Here is a 22723-nt window from a genome sequence, read left to right as displayed (position 1 = left end):
ATGACAAGGAAAGGGGAAGGGGCTAGGCTGCTGTTGCCAGCAGCCACATCAGGAGCAGCACAAGGGGGGCAACGAGGCTCAGCCTCCCCACGAGGGGCACGGGGATGCTGTGGCCGGGGCAGGGCTTGACAACCCGTGAGGCTCAGACTGCCACAACACCCACGGCTGCACCCTGGAAGCTCTGCAGGAGCTCAGCAGGGCCCAAAATGTGGCCTTCCAGCACCCGAGCCCCCGCGGGGTCCTGAACCCTAGCGCAAAAGCCCCCTGTGCCCTGGCAGCCCCAGTGTGCGCCCGGAGCGGCTCTGAGCAGCACATCGTGCGGCGCTGCTAATACTTGTGAGCTGAATCAGCGCTGGGGAAGGATTGCAAAACCCCCTGGAATGAACCCAAAAAAAATCCCTCTTGCTATGCAATCCAGCAGGGCCGGTAATGGAGAGCCCCAGCCAGAAGCCACCGGCAGGATGGGGGGCTCGGCCAGGAGCCACAACGGCAGGAGCTGCCAGCTTCACCAGGGCAAGCCCTGCTGCCCTCAGCGCTGGCCCAGCCTGGCCAGGCGCAGGCAGCATCCTGCAGCCCAGCAGCAGCAAGCCTGGAGGTCTCTGGCCTCCAGAGAAGCATCTCTGGCTCAGGCATGCCTGCATGGAAACGAAAGCCTGGTCCTCCTGGATCCCCCAGGTCCCCAGTGTCACAGTGGAGCCCTGGGTGGGACGTGCTGCCTCAATGAATGGTGCTGGGGGTCCCATCCCCACTCCCTCAGGGTGACGGCAGGCGTGTACCTGCCCCACAGCCCATGTGCTGCCACAAAGCATCGGCTGCCAGGAAGAGCACGTGGAGAGGCAGAAATCCTGCCGGCTTCCTGGAAAGCGGTAGAGGCCGGGGCCAGGGCGCGCCGGTTGGCAGCCGTGGGCTGAGGCCGAGGCCCATCTGGGAGCGATTTTGGTGCTGCCGTCGCTTGCTGCCTTCCCGCCACACAACCCTGCAGCACATGGCTATTTTTACACCCATAATTACCGGGCCAGGCGGCCGCCCCACCGTTAACCCCTTCGTGCAGCTGCCCAGCCTATCCCACCCTGCAGGGATAGGTTCCGCTGCGGTGGCACCTGATGGAGTAGCCTCTTCTCCCCTCCTTGTGTCTGAGGTTGCAGCCAAGTGGGAGCAGCAGGAAAAGCCCCTTCCCTGCTCATGGCAGGCAGCTGCCAGCCCAGGCATCCATGGGAAGAAGGAGCAAGAGCAGAGGTATGCAGGGAGACAGGGATGGGGACAGGGATGGAGCTGTCCTGCTCAGGGCTCTGCCTCTGAGATCTGGCCACTGGAGTGGCTGTTGTCAGAGACCCCCATGACACCCAGCATGACCAAAAGGGCTGTTGAGTGTCAGGAATAAGCACTGAAGAAGTGGCATGGCCAGACAGGGTGGGAGCAGGACCAGCCATCACGGTACTATTACAGCTGCTGACCAGGGAGAGGTGGCAGGATGATGGTGGGGACACATGCCTTGCTGGGGCTATGGGCCTTGCTGCTCAAGAGGGCTGGATCTGGTCCCCCAAGAGCCAGCTCAGTTGCAGGCTTTGTCTTGGGGCAGTGGCAGCGGGTGCCGGGGCCAAGCACCCCTGGGTAGCATCCCTGCAAAACCACCCAGGACCCTCCATGTCCTGCTTCAGCACTGGGGGAGCCACACAGCCCCAGTCCCTCTGCAAACATCCTGCTGCACCGCCTCCAGCACCTCCCAGCTCTGGTGGACTTTACACTGGGAAGCGCAGTGGGAGTCCGCCTGTTCCCATCTCTCAGTCCCCACCACCAGTCTGCCCTGTGGGGAGCTGCCCAGTGGTGGCACACACTATGGGGACATGGCTTCTCCGGACCTCTGCAGACCTGGTCACCTTGGCTATACCAACCCAGCCACAGCCCCAAGCTGGCCGCAGGGCGGACGGGTGAATGCCCACTGCCCCATGAGCAAGCGGGCACCCCCAGCCTCCATGGCGATGCTTTCAAGACACTGAAGATAAAGTGACACCAGGGAGCTGCTGCTCTCGCTGGCCCCAGCATGGTGACAGCCCTGTCCCCACGCACTGCTGTGCCAGCCACTGGGAGCATGGCAGGGTCTGGTCACTGACCCTAAGTCGGAGCCGGTAACCCAACCCCACCGGTGCTGGTTACAATTTAGGGCAACAATAACTCATTGAGGCCCCTTCCTGGCTCCAGCCCTGCTGCTCCTTGATCTAATTAAAGGGGCCTGGGGGGAAGACAAAACCCAAGATGAAGGGAATGGCAGGTACCCGAAGGCGGCACATTGAGGACCACAGAGAGGCGACGGGGCCACCCATGCCTCCTGCCACCAGTTCCCTTCAAGATCTGAGCATCTGAGCACAGCCCGGCACAGCTGGGGTGCTTTGAAAATGAGGTTTATGCAGCCGCAAGATTCTCACCTCCTCAGGATTTAGGATGGGGGACCCCAAAATACATTTGCTGATGTGGGGGTGAATGGGGCCAGTGCCTTCCACTCTCTGCTTCCCTCCTCATGGATGCTGGGCAGGGGCACAGCCACCCTGTGGGGTTTGGGGAGCTGTGGACATTGGGGTGGGCACATTGGGGGTGTCCTCCACCTTGGGGCACACCACGGCCCTGCTCTGGGCTGTCACAAGGGTGCTTGGGATGCGTGGTGCCGGCTCGGCGGGCACAGGCCCCTGCGGCAGGGCGCGGTGGGGACGCGGGCTCCCCTTCCTGCCGGCCCGGCGTCAGTAATGAATGGTATGAGCTTCCTGCCCGCCCACTGATTGCTTCCTCAAAGAGCCTCAATGAGGAGCTGCTGCTGCTGCTGCTGCGCCCGCTCCCGCGCAGGCTTGCGCTGTGCCCGGCACCACCACGCTGCCGCACCGTGCTCGATGCCCCACCCGGGACACCCATGGCCATGCTGGAGGTCCCCAGTGCGCACCCCAGCCCCACGGCTGCTCCACCATCCCTGCAGTCAGCGGCCAGCACCCTCCGCACCAAGCCTGCAGCTCCCCTGTTTGGGCAGTCCCTCCACGGGGGCCTTGGTGACCCCCAAGCCCTATCCCCCTGCTCTCACCACGGCTCCAGTGCTCCTGAGCATCACACCCCACTGGCCCCAGTCGGAATGGCTCTGCCGGAGGGAGAGCGCAGCCCCCGCTCAGCACCTCTGCTGGGAGCCAGCCCAAAACCCCCTCCGCCATTTGTCATCTCCATGAGATTTACAGGCAGGGAGTGGCTGGGGCTGGAAGCTCAGCTGCCTAAAAACAGCACCTCCCGCTCCTCAGCGGCTCCCGGCACGGGGGGCTCCCTGCTCACCACCCCCCCCCCAGCCCTTCTCTCTATGGCCCCACCATGCAGCGCAGCGCGCCAGAGCCTGGAGTGACGCGCAGGCAGCGCCCGCCAGCTGCATTCCTGGCGGCCGATAAACCCGGCAGCCAAAATAACTGCAGCCTGCGCAGAGGGGCTGAGCACAGCCTCGCGTCTGCATCCAATTTATCCAGGCCGGCTCACCCCGGGCCAGCACCGGCAGGGAGGCCCATGCGCACAGGGAGCGAGAAGCAGCAGGGTTTGGGGTAATCCCCACTAGGTTCTCCACCGGCAGCAATAAGGGACCCCAAAGCATCCCTTTGTGGCACGCTGTGTGCAGTGAGGATCTCACATCCCTGTGCTTCGGCAGCAGCTCTGGGGAGAGCTGGTGGCACTCAGCACAGCCCTGTGAGGACTTGCCCAAACCTTCATGACCCCATCAGGATGAAGATGCTGCCTCCTCATCCTCCTCCTCCTGTTCCCTTGCCCACACTGTGATGCCAGGCCAGCTTGCCGGGCAGTGTAGGAGAGGCCAGGCTGGGTGTAACCGGAACATTCCTCACCCCAGCAGTACCCATAGACAGGAGACGGCTCCACCGCACCTTGACAAGGGGCACTGATCCCTTACGGCCACAAAAGCTCCTTTTCCATTTCCCCAGGGAATGCCTGGTGAGCATGGCTCTGTGGACGGACTGGCCACGGCTGGCTGGGCAGCCACCAGGGCACCATGGCACAAAGCACCGCAGCCCCACCGTGAACAGGGGGTCAGGGTCAAGCCACTTCAGCACGCAGGCAGTGCCCAAGGGATTTGCTCACCCAAGCATCTTGTTACACTGTGCCAGTTCATGCACCCCCCCCAGCCAACAGCCACTCCAGACATGCCAGTGCTGTCCCCAGCAGTGTAACCACCCCCCACAGCACCATAGAGCACCCATCCTACCCCAGCACTGCTGGGGACACCTCTGTGCATCCCAAGCACTGCCACTGCCCTCCCACCCCATCCAAACGGTGCTGGGGATGGCCATGCCACAGGTCTCTGACCACAGCACCCCCACTGCCCACCCTCCCACCCCATGGTGAGTCCCCGTCCCTACCCGGGCGAGGTGTCCAGAGCCATGGTGAGCATTGCCCCGCTGAATCGCCGCGTGTCCCACAGCTTCACCTCCCGCTCCCGCATCTGCAGGGGCACAGACACAGTGTTGGTGGGCACTGGGGATATGTGGCCAGCCTCGCAGCTCCACCTCCTTCACCAGCCAGTGCCCCTCCGTCCCAGCAAGGCAAGGGGAGCTCCTGCTTTTACAGGGGACAAGACACCCAAAAAGCTCCCGTGGCCACAGCACAGTGCCGCAGGGAATAGGACTGGGACATCCCAGCAGTGCCAGAGCCACCTTCCCAGCGAGGACCATACCTGGCTGAACCCGACGGAGATGAGGCAATCGCTGGAGCCCATCCAGAGCAGCCGCGAGTCCTTGTTGTTCTCATGTCCCAGGACACTCTGCAAGGCACAGGAGGCAGAGCTGTCACACCAGGCACACTGTGTGGCACCGTGTTCACCCCCGGCTGAGCGCATGGAACCCAGTGCTGGCTCCTGACTCCACCGAGGCGCTAACGTGACAGTGCAGCGGGGACAGCCTGCAAGCGGTGAGCCCTCTGCCCCCCAGTGCCGGCGTGCTTGCTTTGTGCAGCGGCTGGCCTGGCTCCTGGTGAGGAGCAGAGGCTGGCAGCAGGTAACGTCAGCGTGAGGGGGCATGGGACGGCTCCTTGGCCCTCTGGGGCTCTCCCCACACATGGTGAGGAAGCTGTGGGTCCAGTGTGCCGTGAGGAAGCTGCTCCATGCCAGCAGCCATGAGAAGAGGCTTGGCCATGGCCACGGTGACAGAGTGACTTACTTCCTTGGCTACATCACCGGGCTCTTGAACGATGCCGAATCCCGGCAGCAGGAGCTGGATGCCCTGTGCATGTTCCGGTGCTACCAAAACACATCACAGCAAACTGAGCCTGGCTACACTCCCCACACGACCCTACCCGTCTGCAGCCCCTCTCCACCTCTCTGCTGTGCTCCCTGTGGGACCAGGGCCCTCCAGCCCTTGACAACACCTCATCCTGCCACTGTCACCAGCCCGGACCCTGCACTGGCCCTGGAGCCACTCTGCCGAGGACGGGAGGGGAAGAGTTACTGCGGGCTGGTGGTGGCTGCTTGTTGGCTCCCATGTGGCCCCCAGATGGGACCCGTGGTTCCTGGCGTCCCAGCAGGAGCCGGCAGCAGCCAGCACTCGCCCCACAGTGCAGCAGCGCCTGCAGCCTCCTTGCTTTCATTTGGGAAGCTCCATTAAAAGGCTGCTAACGACTTCAGAGCTGGCATGGAAAAGCAGAGGGTTCTGCCAGAGCTAAACCTGACATGGTGCTTCCGCACCTCCACACAGGGGGACTCCACATAGGGAAAGAAGGGATGGGGTGGACACAGGAGGGTGCCCACACATCCACAGCCCCAGCATGGCATGGACACACTGACCTCGGTGCCAGTCCCATGGCCTGTACCCCGACAGCATGAGCACCATGCATCACTGGCCACGACGGCTCCACCACTGCGGCAGGCTGGGGCACAGAGGTACCACAGCTCCCACCTCCCCACCACAGAAGCCCCATGCAACCAGCCTCCTCTGGTCCCAGCCATGGGCCTCAGTGGAATGCCCACTCTTTGGAAAGACCCACAGCTGGGGTGGGAGAAGGGACATGGTGCCAAGCTCATCCTCCCCCTGGCTCCAGCACACAAGCCTCCCTGCCAGCACAAACATCGTGCTCGCCAGCCAGCACGGCTCACTTGGAAGATGCAGCATGGCCCAAGCTGAATCCTGGCACTCCCAGCCACAGGGCAGGATGTGGGGCAGGAGGGGCCAGTCCCCCACCTCCAATACACTGGCATTGGAGCCGTCTCCTGGGATGGGGAAGGGCTTGGAGAAGGGAACACGTGCCAGCAGCAGTGCCAAGAGGGATGGAAACCCCGGGTGCTGGGGCCAGCCCGCTCGTTGGCCAGGAGAGCACTTCTGCACCTGAGCTGTGCAGCTGTGGCAGCCAAGACTCAACAGCTGGAGACTGGATGGCCAGAGGTGCACCACTGGTCCCCCAGCCCATCCGGCACAGCACCAGAGAGCCGTCAGTGCATGCAGCCCCTGGGGCAGGCAGCGGCAGCAGGGCTGGCAGAGGGCAGGGTGATGCTGCTGCTGCTCCCAGCCCTCATAGTGCCGGCTGCAGCTGGGGCCATGTTTCCTGCATTAGTTCCATCCCGGCTGAGCAGCACGTATGGCAGCAAGCACGCAGGGAGGCCAGCGCTGGGGCTGGGCTGCTTTCGCTGGTGAGATCTCCTGGCACCCACGCCAAGGTGATGCTGGGAACCCCCTGTGTCCCTGGAGCAGGGGACCAGCTGCAGCCTGAGGTATGGGCATCCCTCTGGAGCTGCTCATCCCCCGCCAGGCTCAGGGGAGCCCACCAGCTCCAGCCCAGCATGCAGGAGCCAAGGAGGCCTCACAGCTCCCTGGCCACACCAGCACAGAGGCAGCCCTGCCTCCTCCAGCCCATTGTGTGGGTCCAGCCTAGCTGGTTTGAGGCAGCCCAGTCTGGGGGGAGCTTGTGCTCCCTCCTCAGAGCCAGATCAACCGATTGGGGAGGGTTTCCCAGCACCACCCCTCTCTTCCCATCTCAACCCATTCCTCCCAGCACACGCCGGGGTACTGTGCTGGTACCCCCGGGGATCCCCAGCCCTGCTCCCCGTGCAGCCCCTGATGCAGGCTGTGGGGGCCAGCGCCGGGGAGCAGGGCTGGCGTGTGGGATGCAGCTGTTGGCAGCAGCAGTGCCGTGGCGGGGCCAGGAGCTGGTAACAGCTGCCCACAGAGAGCGACCGCCTTCGGCTCTCTGGCTGCTGGGAGAGCCCGGCACAAAGCAAACACTGCTCTGGTGCTGGGGCGATTCCCAGAGCGATCTCAGCCTCGGTGGGAGCAGTTACACTTGGCTGGGATGCAGGGGAGGGAGAGATGGAGCTGGGAGCCCATGGGCATGGGGCTGGATGGGGGAGGAGGTAGGTGGGGAGGGAGGGTCACAGCTCTGCCCCTGGCAAAGACCCTGTGGCTGGTAGGGGCCAGGACAGCCCAGCTCTGCCTGTGGCCAGCAGGCCATGGGCATCTGACCCCCATGGGAAGCAAACCCAGCAGTGGGACCTGCATGGGCACAGGAGGCACCAGATCCAGGCTGAACCGTTCTTTTGCCAGTGGAAGCCAGGCCAGGAGGGGTCCCCCCAGACCGGGAACAGACACCTTCTCCCTGTACCAAAAGGATGGGTCCATGCTCAGGGGCAAAGCCATCACTCCCTCCAAGCCCCATGAGGCTGGTGGGGTGGGCAGAAGGAAAGGCTTCCTGTGGTGCCAAGGGTGTTAACCATGGCACCAAATCCTCCTCTTCACGCAAGAATGTGAGTGATGTCCCTCTGTTACCCAATCCTAGTTACTCCAGTCGTGGCCAGGAGAGCAGAGCAGCCTCTTCCAACTTGGCCCCACTTCTGGTCTCTGCCCAGAGCTGAGGGAGACCAGGAGCTGCCACCTCTCAGCAGGGATCCCAGCCACTGCACATGGTGACAGTGATGCTCCAGTAGCCATCATGCTGCCAGCACTGACCCCTGGCTGCTGGCAGCTGTGGGGTGTGTGTCATAGTGGGGATGGACTGTGGTGAGCCCCCTCCTGCTTATGCTGCCTTCCCAATTCCACCGGCTCTGCCTCTCCCGCCCCACTGCAGCACAGCCCCCTGCCTCCATTCAGCTCCTCCTACCCTCAGCAAAGCCAACCCAGCATCCCAGAGGATGTTGCGGCCCAGCCAGGGCAGGAAGGTGAGCGGGCTCCCACTGGGACAGCCCCTACAGCTGCAGAGGCTCCTACCTTGACATGGATGCCCAGGCATGGGAGCAGGACCTCCCTCCCAGGGCAAGCAAGGGGGAGGCCTGCTGGCTGGGCAGACTGCAGCACTCACCATCCCTCATCCCTTCTCTTCTGCACCTCATCTCTTTGTGCAACCACTGGCCCCACAAGCCCTGCTATGAGGCTGTTATCAACCCCCCAAAACAACTTTACCTTCTTGAGTATGAGCCTGCAGGAGCCCCAGGTGAGGCAGCAAGCTGGGGGCTCCTGAAATGCTGTACTGGAGACCGAGGGAAGCGAGCTGCCAACCTGCACCTCTGTGCCTGCACCCTGCCGAGTTGGCAGGGCTGTTCCTAGTGTACCCAGGCAAGGATGCGCCAGTGCTCCTGTGCATCCGCATCCCTCACAGTGCCGCTGGCTCATCCCCGATCCTCCTCAACTTCCCCATGTCTGCCATACCAAGCAGCATTCCTGGGAAGGACAGCCGAAGGGGAAGTAGAGCAGAGGAAATATAAACAGTCCTGTACAGCTACGCTGGGGAACAGAAGCATGAGAGCGCCGAGTGTGCAGTGCTATAAATAGGCAGCCCAGAGCCAGGCCAACTTTTTCAAAGCTTCCCACGGTCTCCTTGGGAATGTGGGATGCTGCGGACCTTCCCTCAGCCCGGAGGAAGCCACTGCCGAGGCTGGGAGTCAGGTACCCCCGGGGTGACCCCAGCGTGGGATACTGCACTAATGGGGTTGGGGGGAAGAAGATTAAAAGTCTCCATGTCCTGATGCGCCTTCCCCCAGCCAGTGGTCCCCAACCAGCCCTGGGCTGACAGGCAAATCCTGGGCAGAGGTGACACATTGGGGCCCGTGGGGTCCTGGCTGAGAGCACAGCCAGGCCACCCCAGCCTAGGTCTCCACCATTGCTCAGCACCATGGCCACACCACACAGAGACCCATGCCGTACTCTCCCACTGCAGCAGGGGCTGATGCGGCCCATGGGATAGTGGCCACAGCTTGGTAGAGGAGCTGGAGTCCCTCTCCCAGCCCTGGGGCCATGGGCAGGGGGGAGGGGGAATGAAACCCTTGCCTTGGGAGGACAGTGCAGCGCTGCCCCACACCAACCCTGCTTGGAGAGCTGCAAGCCTCCAGTGCTCCCAGGCACAGAGCTCTGCCCCCAGCATGGCCCAGGAGGTGAGGGGGAAAAGCCACAGTGGGAACAACCCCACAGGGACACCCTCCCAGCTGTCCCCAGGCGCCCTCAGCTCATTAGAGCAGCGCTCATTAAAACGTGAGCAGGAGCGTGCGCTCGGCTCGCCCGGTGCCGGCCGTTCCCTCGCCCCCGTCCTGCCAAAACGCCGGCGGAGGAAGTTTCTCGTGAGAACGAAGCCGGCTCCTCTCCATCCCACACTGGCCGCGCTCGGTGGCCACCCCACAGCCCGGCACCAGCGGCACCCGGCCCAGCCCCATAATGGGAGCCAGGTGCTGAACAGATGCAGCCCCCTCGCAGTGTGTGGAGCCAGGACGCAGCCCCTCGGCTCTGCAGATCACTGGCTCCAGAGATGCACTCGGCAGACACAGCTCTGCTGCACCAAACCGGGGCATCGGCTCCATGGTGGCCATGCTGGTCACACAGCAGAGGACAGTCGTCCCCCCCCCCAATAGCAGCTTTCTGCCTCTGCGAATCACCCTTCTTCTTTCCAGCAGCATCTCCAAGTGGGTTTGATTGCACATCCCTGTCAGTAAATGTTTGTGGATGTACCCCCAGCAGATGTGGATCAACTGACGTTTGAATGATCTAATATTTTCTCCCTGTACTCCACAGACTGCCATGTGCACCCCACTTTGGGGAGCACTGCTTCAGATGATAGGCAAGACCTCAGACCACTGTGCTGGCACAGCACTGCATGTCTATCTTGCTCCTGCCAGCCCCGGAGAGAGGAAGCCCAGGGTCCTCTCCCCAGGCATAGAGACCCAGCATGGAGATTGCCAGGACCTAGAGGAGAGGGTGACCAGTAGAACAAGCAAGCAAAGATGCCACTTTAGTACTCCACACCATACCTGAATCACTGCCTGGACCCTGTCCTGATGACCCACCTGGGGCATCAGCCAGGGTACAGGCACCCTGCTGGTGCTCTGAACCCCTGCTCAGCACCAAGTCCCGAGTCCCCCAACCCTCATGCACAATGCACCCAAGGGCTTGTTTCAGAGGGACATTGGGGGATGTTTTGCACAAGCATCACAGGGTGGGAGTCATGAAGCACTGAACCCCTGTGGAGCCAAAGCCACAAGGGAGAGGATGTGACTTCCTTCCAGTGAGAGGGTCAAGGCAAGGAGGGTGACTACTGGCACCCACAGGAAGGGAGGGCAGGCTGTGGCCAGGCCAGTGCGGCCTTGGGAGGGTACAAGGCAGAGGACGGGACTTACAGGACCTCTCTGGAAGGAGCCAGATCCAGGCAGCCATGGGAGTGTGGCTGCTCGGGGGGGCACATAGGACCTGCTGTACCAAAGGTGCGGCCCTGGCATCTCCACCACCAGTTTAGGAGCACCAAGGAGGCACGCTGAGCAGTAAGAGAGTGCAAGCACAGCCTTAATGCTTACAAACAAGCTGCTGCTACTGCAGCTCCCTGATCCATCCCAGACACAGCAAAGAGGGACTGTGGGTCCAGCAGAACGAGGCTACTGCTTTCCCAAGGGAAATCGTGGCCTCAGTTACGTACTGGGCACCCCACGGGGTCAGCCAGGCCCCAGCCACGCCGTTCTCACTGCGTCACACACTCCTGCCCACTGCTGGGACATGCTTAAAATAGCTCCTATGGACATAGCCAGGAATAGGGGGGTCAGGCAGCCGCCAGGGGCATAGCCCTAGGTACAGGCACCCTGCCAGGGACCCTCCTCACCACCGGTCCTTGGTCCCCAGCCCTATGTGTGCTGCATCTGTGAGACCCAGGAGCAGAACCAGGCATCACACACCATGGCCATGACCCATCCTCCCTGAAGCTTTTATTTTACCTCCTTCTCATCTTTTTTCTCCTGCTCTAACCAAAGGAACAGTTTAATGAGCCAGGCTTGGCAAATTAAGAAAACCAGCCAAACAGCCCTGTGCTGAGGCTGGCTTTGGCACCATGTGCGGCAAAGGGACCGGGGGGGTGAGCCCGAGCCCTTCACCTGCTCCAGAGGAAACCCAGCCCGTGGTGCTGACGGGCCAGCCCAACTGGAAATCCCATCACACTGCTCACCTCTCTCACCGCTGCAAAAAAACCCAGCAACTTCAAAGCCTCACAAGGTGCTGGCACTGCACGGCGGCCCAGGCATCACCCGGGTTTGTAACCGTGCTGGCCCCGGGGAGAAGGAGCCTTTCCAAATAACCCGGCCCTCCGGCAACCGGGGAAAGAAGAAAAAACACAAAACAGGGGTGTTATTGCTCCTGGCTAAGTAAGCCCTATGCAAACCTCCAGAAGATTTATGGCATTTTAAAGTTTTCCCCTTCAGCACAGTACTTCTCCAAGACTAAACATCTTCATCAATTCTCAGCTGGCTGGGGTTAGGGCTGCGGTGCGGCAGCACTTGGCCACAGCAGTGAAGGTGCATATTTCTCTTGGCAAAGCCAGAGCGCCGGCCCCGGGCTGGATCAGACGGCAGTGGAGGGAAGTGAACTGCCTGTTTTGAACAGCCACCATCATTCACACGTTATTTTTAATAGCTCAGCGAGACAGAGTCCACCCTCCCCAGGAGACTTGGCTCAAGCCCATCGTGCTCACAGCTTCACCGAGATGCTGTTATACAAGAAGACAGGTCTGGGAGGGGGAGAAGTCGGGGTAGGCAAGGCAGGAGCACTGCCTGAGGCCATTGGTGGATACGAGCAGGATGAATCTGGGAGCAGAGACCAGTATATTCCATCTACACCAAATGGTACCCACAGCAGGGGAGCATCATGGGGCCCACTTGAGGGCTGGGAGCACTTTTTCATGGCTCACTTGCACGTGTAATCGCTGGGTTTATACTAACACATAGTGCTGTGGTATTTGTAAGTCTGCCTGAAGGGTCAAGGCACTGCTTGTACCTGCAAAAAGCACCCAGAGGATTTATGGGATCTCAGCACCCAAGCAGCCAGCATCAGCAGAGTGCCGGTGCAGTGCTGGAGCACCAGCTTCTTCCAGTTGATGTCCAGGATTACCACCATGCCCAAGCACAGACAGCAGAGGCTATCGGCTGAGCCTACAGACACGGATATGGCAGTAGCAGGAGAGACACAAGGAGTAGCAGAGCCTGCTCCAGCCACTTCACCCTGCTCTCCGCTGCATCCCTCCCCTCCCAGAGGCTTCCAGCCCCTTCTGCAGTGAGGGATAGCAGCCACTGGCAGCCAGAGCCCCCAAGCCACAGGAAACCTCTAATAGGAGGCTGTTTAAACTCGACATCGAGGTTTAAATCCTCTACTTATTTCCTACTCACTGTTATTTGCTGAGCTGTGCAGATCCAGCTGCCCAGCCCTCACCCTTGGCAGGTCCTCATCCCTGAGAGCCTTTTGCACAGCAGCATGAAGCCGAGAAGTCCTCAGGCCCACCACAGCTCTTGTACCCTGGGGCTGGGGAGTGCTGTCGCCCACAGGCAGACAGCCCCAGCCAGCTATGTGCCAGTGTGGTCAGGGAGCTCACTGGCCTGGATGGGAGGACAAGGATCCCCTGTGCCAAACCTCACCAGGGCTGAGGAGCAGAGCAGACAGCCCCATTCTTCCTGCCCTCAGACCCTGTGACTGCGTTACCACTGGGGCCTCTCCTGAGCTGTGCCAGAGCTGGGAGAATGGCCCCAAAGCCCACCCCTCAGCAGGCAGTGGGCACCCTGGTCAGGCTGCCTGCACCACGTCACCCAGCACAGCCGGGAGGGACAGTACCTGGGAAGCAGCTGGGCTGACTCGTGGGTCAAAGATCCGCAGTTTCTTGTCCTGTACAGATAAAAAGAAAACAGAGGAGGGTTAAGGACCCTGGGGCCAGGGGGATGTCAGGCAGTGCTAGGCAGGGGGCTGGAGTGAGCAGTTTCCTTCCTGCCCATCATCCTCCTGCCTGCAGTGCCTTCCCCTGTGCATGGCTTGTGGAGTGTCCTCCAGATCCTGCCCCACACCATGGGCAGGGGCATACCCCCACCATCCCTCCCAGCATCACAAGGAACCCAATACCCTCAAAACTGCTCCCAGAGAAGGGGAGAGCCCCAAAAGTAGAGCCAGGGCTGGAGTCCAAAGCTCAGATTCTATCCTACCACTGCTCCCCAGCATCCTACAAGCAGGAGATCAAGCCCTCTCCTGCCTGGCACCCCACAGTCAAATAAGGCATGGGATGCCCTTTGGAAAGGGCTGGCTGGGGTGCAGAGGCAGCCAAAGTGCCATTTAGAGAGCACACACTGTGTCTACCAGACCCACACAGCACGGCACAGCTCAGGGGCTGACCTGCATCTCAGATACCATGGCCTTGGGGTTTTAGCCTCTGTGCTCAGCCTGCACACTTGGTACAGAGCACCAACCGCTCACTTAGCCCGCACGCTTGGCCAGCCCCATGCTCCATGATGGGCTCAGCCTGTACATTCAGCCTCCACCCCGCACACAGGGGACAACTGCTCTCAGCCTGCAGGCCTGGTCTGCACGCTCGGCCAGGCTCGCACTCTCGGTCCTGCTCACCCAGCTTCTGCGCACGGCTTGGGGGGGGGGAGTGTGTCAGCCTGCTTGGCTGCACGCTCAGCCTGCACACTTCGCACAGGGGACACGCTGCTCGCTCAGGCCATTGCTTGCTCTGCCTGCACGCTCGACCTGCGCCCGGCCGGCCCGTTCGCTCGGCCTGGGAGCCGGCCCGCTCGGCCTCCATGCGGGGCCTGCGCACAAGGGTGCGCGGCGGGGCGCGGGCAGCGAGCAGCAGGCGCCATCTAGCGGCTCCAGCGCCGCTCCCTGACCCCGTTTCTGCCCAGAACGGGGTCACCGGGTGCCCCCGAGGCCGGGTGCAGGCGCAGCCAGCCCAGCCGTGCCCTGCCGCGCTGGCCCATGCGAGCCGCTCACCTTGCAGGAGGTGCCGAGCAGGCGGCCGTCTCGCTTCCAAGCCAGGCTCTGCAGCTGGTCCCCGTGTGAGTCCAGCACTGCAGGAGGAAAGCGGGCTCAGGGCTGGGGTCAAACAGGGTCCCTCCCGCAGACAAGGCAGGTGTATGGCAGGCGCCATTGCTGTTCCTCCATGAGCGCTTCCCAGGGGAAATGACCCAGCTTTTCCCAAAGGGTTGGTGGCAGCCAAAGCCAGGGGACGCTGCTGTGTCCATGCAGGGAGCATCTCCACACCACTGGCAGCTAGATAGGAAGGGCAGGAGTCCTGGGAAAGCCACAGGGCACCTGCACCCCTGTGCTGCCATCCAGCCTCCTCTCCCCATCAAGTTACCTGAGGTCTGGGCAAGGCTGGTCAGCAGCAGCCCATGGAATCCACGCTAGGACATACAGGGAGAGGGACCTGTTACCCAAGGGGATCCGCAGCAAAGCTGCTACATAGGAGCCTTTCACACCGCTGCATCACAGCACAGGGGAGTCCACGTACACACAGAAAGAGCTGTGGTGGTCCCTGCCCAAAAAGCCACCCCTGCTGCCTGTTGGGTGACACTGAGGTCCAGATTTGAGCCCGTGTACCAGCGCAGTGGAGACACTCGTTGCAGGCAGGAACTGGCAGGCACGGCCATGCTTACCTGTCAGCGGCTGCTGCTGCTCCAAGTCCCAGACGGTGACTCTCTTCCCAGTGCCACTGGCCAGGACACCATCTGCTGTCGGGTGGAACTGCAGCATGTCCACTGGGCCCCCCTCAGGCCCCAGGGTCAGCCCTGCACAGCTGGGTACATCCTGGCCACTCTGGGGCAGGCGCCACACCTTCACCTGCAGCACCAGGGAGAGGAGGGTCAGTCCCTGGGCAGAAGAGCCAGATCCTGCCGGGTGCTGGCAGTGCTCGACCTGGGCTTGCTGCTCTTCCAGGCTCTGGTCCCTGCAGACACCAGGTGACCCCACATCACAGTTCATTGGGATCAGAGCTGTGGACATCCCAGGTGGGAGAGGGCTGATCTCTGCCAGACACCATCTGCCCTGCCCCACACAACCTGGGGACATCTCGCACCTGGCACCCTCCTCCCCAGGCTCCTGTTATTCTCATCACTCAGGCTCTATCACCCCCGGATGAATCCCAGAGACATGCTGGGGAACACAGGATGTCCCCTTGGGAGCCCTGGTACCAAGCACTCACCATCTCATCTGCAGAGCCAGTAGCCAGGAGGAGCTGATCGAAGGGTGAGAAATCAAAGTCTGTCACCACATCTGGAGAGAGAAGGGCAGAGGTTTGTCCTCACCTGAGCCCTGCAGACAGCGTCTCTGCCACCTCTACTCTTCCCCAGCCTCTTTTCACATACACACATTGCACACAGGAACAGGCAGCTGGAGTCAGATCCAGCCCCATCAGGGCACGTTGGAGTAGTTCAGCTTCGTTGTGAAAGCGTGAGCCCCTCCACACTGTCCGTCAGGATCTGACACCCCTCTGGCAGTCAATGGCAGCCCTGAAGGGTAACACTGAGCAACTGCATTTTCCTGTGTAGCCCACCACCACCCCAGTTTGGCCCTGATGTCAGGACAGGCATCTCCAGAAAGCACAGGGAGAAGCAGGAACAGAACAAGGTGTCTGTGCTGGCTCAGACGCCGGCGAGCGAGGCCATGAGCAGCTGGGGCTGTGCTGGTAACAAAGCTCCCTTTGTAGCACCCAGCCCGGCGTGCTGATGGTGGGGAAGCTCCTCACAGAGCCCCGTGGGAGACAGGCTGACACGATCAGCAGCAGCCCCTCGGACGCATTTGGCACGCTCTGGGAAGTAGGTCACTGTGTACTTTCCTGCTTCCAGGAGGTTGCTGAGAGACAGGCCCAGGAGGCAGGAAAAGCGAGCAGAGAGCTCTGCTGCATTTGCCCCAGGAGGAGAGAGAAATGCTTCCCCCGCTTTGGAGGCGTTGCTCTGGCACAGCCGGCTTCAAAGGGCTCCTGCTAAATCCCATTAAGCAGCTGTCAATGCCACACTGGCTGCCTGTGCACCCCTCCATGTCCCCTGCAGCAGCGGAGCTGGCTGACACACTCCCGGTGCCCAGCACCGTGCCGCTGGGGCAGCGATGGAGCCAGATGGAGGCAGCACAGGCTGGGCATGGCACAGTCCTGCAGCCGTGCCAAGGCACAAGCATGCAGGAACACGGTGCTGGGACTCACTCCCATTTTGCTGTTCTGGTGCAGTTCCGGGGTAACGGGTGACCCGTGCCCCCAGGCTGGCACTGCTGCTCCGATGCTGGGAGAGGGGTACCTGGAGCACTCCAACACTCCTTCCCCGTGTCCAGGCAGGAAGCAGAGCCCTCCACCTCTGCAGTATGCACCCCTCTGCCAGTGGCAATGCTGCCACCACCTCTTCCCCTGCAGCATTCGCTCTGCCTGCATCAGAGCTGCTCAAGGCCACATAGCCTCTGGTCCAGCCTGTTCATCCTGTCACTAGGGCCAGGTACACCCACAGTGATGCCAGCTCCTCCACCAGCCTGGCACTGGATGTGCTGGGAACTTCAGGGTGTGCAATGAGTAACATGGGAAGGGTGTGCTAGAGGAAGAGCATGAGCAAGAGCTATGTGTCCAAACCTCACTGCAGCTTGAAAGATGAAGGGATGTGGATCAATGTGGCTCCTTAGCAGAAGTCCAGCCTGGCAGAGTCCCACGTGGTCAGCATTGCTGCAGCCAACTTGTGCCTCACACACAAGTGAGACTTCTCAGGGTCTCCCTGCCTGTGCGTGATGGTCCCTAAGAACTCCAGCAGTTCTCCCAGCTCCTTGCCTGGGAGAGAGCCCAACACAGCATCCTGGACTAGGACTCAGCACCAAGCCCCTCCACACAGCTTCACACAGAGCACAGTGGGAACAAAATAGTCCAAGGCCAGCAGCCACCCAGCTCACCTGAGTGGCAGCACAGCTGAGACACAGTCTTCTTGCCCCCATCCTCGCACTCCAGTGGCACGATGCCCAGCACACCTGCAGGGACAATGCAGGAGCAGGTCACCAGCTGCCTGCCAGCCTGCCCACAAGGAAGCCCCCCAGTCTGATACAAAGCGGGGGCACCCAGCTTTGCAATGCAAGCCAGGATGTGTGGGATTGTCAGCACCTTTGTAGGAACTCGGGGGAAGCTTCCTCCACATACCCTCATGCCTCCTGGGCTCTGTGGGGCTGACCCATCACCCAGACCCCAGGGCAAATCCACCCCATGCCCCCTTTCCCTCATGCCTCACCTGATGCCTCGGCATTGAATGCAATCCAATGGCAGCTGGCCTTCACATTGTTCCCATAGGATGTGACGGAGCCCGCTCGGATACCCCCGATCCAGGCCTGGAATGGAGAGGAAAAAGCCATGTCAGGAGGTGCTTCTGTTTTGGAGGGAGCCAATGCCATGGCTGGAGCATGGTGGAGGGAAGATGAAGCATCAGCATTGCATTGCTGGAGACCCTCAACACCACCAGAGCCACCATGCCAACGGGCCTGGCACTACCTGGAGGCTGCCAACACCAGTGGGAATGTGCTTATGGCACATCTGTAGAGCCCTGTCCTATGGGAGGGCCAGGGCCATGTGGCTACTTATGCTCTCTGCATAGAAGTGCGGCCCCTCAGAGGGGCTGGAGGCTTCTGGGCCAGCTTTGCCAGGAACGGGAGGCACAAACATCCCAGCTCTCAGTGCTGCTTCTCCCTGAAACTGTCTCAGCCCTGGGCCCTCCCATGATGGGAAGGGCTCAGGGGACTCTATGATAAACTGATGTCAGGGAATTTGGGATCGGACAGAGGCTCCTGGGCTGTGAAGCACCACAGGATCAGACTGTGGCTCACCAAGGGAGAGCAATGCCCCCAGCAGCACGCTTCCCACATGGACACACAAGCAAGGAACTTCATTACAGCTCCAAAACCAAAATCCTCCTTTGCAGTGGTTCCCACTACTACCCCACAGCCAAGCACGGCACTGGGATGCCCTGCATGAGCCAGACCCGCTCTGGGTGATACAGACACCTGGTCTCAAGGGGCCACCAGGACCAGGAGCTCCAAGGCACACCCAGGGCCAAGTCCAACCCCCAAGCAAAGGCAGGTGTTGTACAGCTGCCACCATACCTGTAGGCACACCAGCACCCAGCAGCATCACACAGGTGCAGTGGGTGTCTGGAGTGCTGGACAGCTCACAGACAGGGCAGAGCCCTGTGCAGGAATGGGAGCTGCATATGCAGCCCCCAAAAGACTGAGACTTGAGTTTCCTCTCCTTGCACAGTTTCCTTTTGACAGAGAGAAGCAGTTCCTGCAGCACTTCCTCTGGTCTGTCACAGCAGCCTGCTCAGCTGAAGACCTGTTAACCCTTCTCCTGCCAAAGGTGGGCTCCTCTCCGTTTATCCATCAGATGGCAGGGGGCTCCAGTGAGGAACTGGAACATGTCTGGAGCTTGACCAAACGCCAGGAGGAAGGGTCCTGCAATCAGCATCCAGTCATGGTCCCTCAGCAAGGGGGTATACCAGCCACACCCAGAGTACCACACAGGACCCCTGCAGCAAGGTCAGAGGCACCACGGAGCTGGCCTGTCGCAGCCCCACAACAACCCTGCAGGCAGGCAGAAGCCCTCAGGGAAGCGATCCCCTCCATCGAGTGCCAGAGCAGCCAGTGAAGCATATGGTACCTTCCTGGCTACGCCCCTGCAAGCCTTCAGGGAGCCTCTGCCAGCAGAGCCCTGCAGACACTGCCTGAAGGGGAGAAGCAACTCAGATGTGATCCTTCATGTTTACACTGCACTTCCTTATCTGGCCAGGTCAAGTGTCTGCCTCCATAAACAAGCTGCTTGGCCAGACGCAAACAATGCTTCCGGCTGTGACACCCGAGATGGGTTTGGAGAGGAGACATCCATCTCCCACCTCCTGCCCCGCAGAGCTGGGTAAGGTGGCCTCGCTTCCCAGGGACATGTTTCACACCTGGGTGGGAAATGCCTTTTGGAAAGGCCACTGCCTGTGTGCCAAGCCTGTTGGGCGCTGCTGGGGATGGAACAGCTGCCTGCCCACAACCTGGGGTGAGAGCACACCGTTTCCTGGTGTTCTGCAGAGCTCACTCACCACAGGCAGTGACACACAGCAGTGATGAGGACGTCCCTGCCTGGAGGAAGCCATAAACCCCCCTGGCCACGCACCCAGCACCCCCCCCCCCCACGCACACACACTCCCCAAGCCGGCTGTCAGCAGCGGCTCATCTGCACCCTGAGGTTCACAGCCAAGTGCTCGTCTGGCTGAGTGTGACCTGCCACCTGCTCTGCAGACATGCACACACAGGCTGACATGCCACGGGAATGGTGGGATGCTGGAGGCTGGGCACAATGGCGAGGCCACCACATCCCCTCCTACAGCCTGGCACAAGGGCAGCCTGGCCAGGAAGTGACAGGGAAGAAGAGCACTGACATCCAGGGGCTGCGAGATGAACATTTTGGTGGCCCTATTTTCTTTTTACAGGCAGTAAATCACAGTAACTTAGGAGCACCACCCATCCAGCCTGAGACCTCCACTTCTGGCCATGTGGCCTATGATGAAGGGTTGCAGCTTCCCACCCTGGCATGACTGGTAACTGGAGCAGCCATGCTGCAGCTGGCCCATGCTGTCCCTTCCCCATGTGGACCACCCCTGGCAGAGACTCTGCTCCAGCTGTGCCAGGCTGGGAGCCACCCAGGTAAGATCCCACCAACTGCCTTCACTGCAGCAGAGCAGCAGCACCTTGCTTACGGCCACAGTGCTGCAGAGATGCTGGGTGAAGGGTGTCTGGCTCAGGGAGCGCCCAGAAAGGCTACGTGTCCTTGTAACTCTCCCTGATGTGGCTCACCTGGAACAACCCACCCTGATCCAGCCTCTTAGCTCCTGCTCTGCTGAACCTGCAGAGGACAGGGATATGGGAGAGCACCCTGGCCAAACTCCACAGCCTGGCAGGACTACCTGCTGCCACCATGCACCAATGTGGATCACAACGCTCGGCACCGTAGGGGATGATTATCTGTGGGGCAGAGGCCAGAGCCAGGCCCAATATAGCCCTGTGCTGCCCAGAGAGACCCACCAGACCTGCCTGGCCTCAGCAGTACCAAGCTCCACAGCTCACGGGGTGGGTGATGGAGCTCAGCACCTTCCTGTGGGGCCCAACGCTTCCTCTTTGCCTGCGGAAGCAGGGTGACAAGAGCAGGGCCCAGGCTTCACACTCAGGGTGCTCACTTCCCTGGCTGGCCATGGGCAAGCCAACGTTGCAGAGAAGGCCGAGCACAGGTGGGGCAGCAAGCCGAGCTGGGACAGCAGGCAGGCCGAACCACGGCCAAGAACCTGTGCCAGCCGTGCCCAGTGGCAGAGTGGCACAGCCTGGCTCGCTACAGTGCGGTACGGGGACCCTGAGGCAGTGGCGCTGGCTGCACCGGAGCAGCTCCCGACTGGGCGGGCTGCACCGGGAGAGGGCCGGGGTTCCCCATCAGCACCGGTTGCAGAGCACCCCATGGCACTGAGACGCCGCCAGCGCCAGAGCGGGAGGTGGCGGATACCAGGGAGAGGCCGCCTGGGTGATGCTGCGGCGTCGCTGACGGGCACCGGGCGGGGAACTGGGGCACGGCCCCGCTATACCGGCGGTGCCGTAGCAGCGGGACCCGGAGCCGCGCCCGACCGGGGCCGAACCGCCGGAGCTGCCGCTGCCCCTCCTGCTGGGACCCCCGGTCCTGCTGCCCTCGCCTCCCCGGTACCGATCGGCGGGAAGCGCCCCGCGGCGCTCACCTCCCTGCGAGGCAGCCGGGCCTCGGTGTGCCGGAACTTGGACGCCTTGAAGCGGTTCATGGTGCTCCGGCCGCGCCGCGCCGTGCCCAGCCCAGCCCAGCCCCCCCGCCCCGCTGCTCCCGCCCCAAGGCCCCGCCCACAGCCACGCCCTTGTCATTGAGCTCCGCCCCCCGCCCTGGGGTCTCCCGCTCCGCAGGCGGGGCCCAGCGCAGGCTGGTGTCTCTGGTGTCCGTCGGCGTGGGCCTGGCTGCCCTAGACCGGCTCATGGGGACGGACTGACCCTGTCTTTGTCTCCCCCTGCCCCGGTCTCCTCAGCGCGGCGTCCGGCCTGCCCTTCGTCTGGTACAGCGACCCCGACCACCCCCTCCCGTAGGGCTGCTACGCGGAGGACCCTCTGGGGGTTCCCCTCCACGGTGGCTGCACCACCGCGGCCACCGGGCACCGCATATGAAGAGCCAGGGACGGTCCCAGCGTGGCGGAGGAACGGGGCTACTGCGCAGGTGCGCTGCTCATGCAGCGCAGTGCGTGCCGCCGGTGGCGCAGGCGGAAGATAGGGATGTTCCCAAAGGGAGCAAAGGGGAGGACGAGGGAAGAGTAGAGCATATAGTTGGTCATCGGAGACGTAAAGAATATCCTTATCCATGGGCAGAGTCCTGAGCGGCGAGAACATCGGGTCCTTTGGGCTCTCCACGTCCTTTCAAGCTGGGAGATGGGTGAAGATGAGGCACTGACTGAGCTGTAAAAGGACCCAACGCAATATTGCTGGTATCGAACACTGCTGTGAGAGTTCATGGAATCAACTCCTGGGTTCATGACACTCCAGGGAAGAAAGGTCCAGAAGATCATGGAAAAGCTTCTGAAGTGGGGAGAAGGGCCCTGTAGAATCACATTGCATTAGACACGCTGTTAGCATCAAGAGGATTGTGCTGTGTTTATGTAGACAAAAGCAGAATAACAGAAAAAGGTTTAGAGGAGATCTGTAAATGGACAAATTTTTTTTTGCATGAGGAACAAAAAGAGGATACATCTTACGGGTGTCAAGAAGCATGGGTCTGGCCAACCTCTTCATTCCTGACATAAGGCATTCCTGACATTAGGTTAAGAAGTTGCTTGGTATTTTAATTATGATACTGATAATTTTCAATAACATTTCTGTAATAATGCACTGTATTGGGAAATAATGTAAAAGATGAAAGTTATCTAAAATTGAAATTAGATAAGTCTCAAAGGGGGTAATTGTTCCCCAGCAATGAGGAATGCTTCATCCTCCATCACTAAACAAATCCAGTCCTTGTGTACGGGGGTTACTGATGATAGCACAGGTTGGTTCTTCAGTTCACCTACAGTGCTTGTCATTTTGTCGTCACATCCAGAGACCTTTTCCCCTGGAGGGGACTGCATGGTGTTGGGCAGGGCTGAGCAGGCCTGGGCCAGGCCCCAGCACATTGCAGTGATTTGTGCCTCTCAGGATACCACATACTTTTTCCAAATATTTTACTATGTTTTTCCAGGTTCTGCCCTTGTTCAGGGGTGAAGTTCCAAAACGCTGGAGGTGCTCACTGCTGTAGGCACTTGTCTGTACTATCCCACACACCCTGCCACTCATAGCTATCCAGCCTCATGGAAGATTTCTGCATGGTGATCTTAGAATACTTGTTTAAACAAAACCTGAACCATATGCCACAACATGTTGGTTCCTAGCAAAAGGACCGGGCTGGT

At 60.9% G+C, this 22723-nt stretch overlaps 2 protein-coding genes across 6 annotated transcripts in view; one reads left to right on the top strand and one right to left on the bottom strand.

Annotated features, from left to right (window-relative positions):
- The window catches only part of LOC133226207 (mitochondrial import inner membrane translocase subunit TIM16-like), a 137591-nt gene extending 116479 nt beyond the window's left edge, over positions 1-21112 (bottom strand). For 4 of the 5 annotated variants that reach the window (XR_009729442.1, XM_061379449.1, XM_061379448.1 and 1 more), the window contains exons 1-9: positions 21005-21112; positions 17483-17579; positions 17154-17228; positions 15433-15503; positions 14888-15071; positions 14223-14299; positions 13074-13124; positions 4703-4789; positions 4389-4471 (exon numbers count right to left, since the gene is read on the bottom strand). Coding sequence is in view for 3 of the 5 variants with exons in the window: in XM_061379449.1 (XP_061235433.1) it covers positions 4389-4471; positions 4703-4789; positions 13074-13124; positions 14223-14299; positions 14888-15071; positions 15433-15503; positions 17154-17228; positions 17483-17579; positions 21005-21064 (785 nt within the window). In the remaining 2 variants the exon portion in view is untranslated. Of the gene's footprint in view, positions 1-4388; positions 4472-4702; positions 4790-13073; positions 13125-14222; positions 14300-14887; positions 15072-15432; positions 15504-17153; positions 17229-17482; positions 17580-21004 lie in introns of those variants that run through there. The other variant, XM_061379451.1, reaches the window with a different exon arrangement.
- The window catches only part of RRN3 (RRN3 homolog, RNA polymerase I transcription factor), a 133942-nt gene that overhangs the window by 37501 nt on the left and 73718 nt on the right, over positions 1-22723 (top strand). The gene's annotated exons all lie outside the window — the stretch shown is intronic.

The sequence above is a fragment of the Neopsephotus bourkii genome, unplaced genomic scaffold (assembly GCF_033783945.1).
Source record: "Neopsephotus bourkii isolate Nb327-2 ecotype Australia unplaced genomic scaffold, CSIRO-AGI_Nbou_v1 NB_1770, whole genome shotgun sequence".
NCBI classification, from domain to species: domain Eukaryota; kingdom Metazoa; phylum Chordata; class Aves; order Psittaciformes; family Psittacidae; genus Neopsephotus; species Neopsephotus bourkii.
The sequence above is the reverse complement of the archived record's forward strand: the minus strand, read 5'-3'. Positions and strand labels throughout refer to the sequence as shown.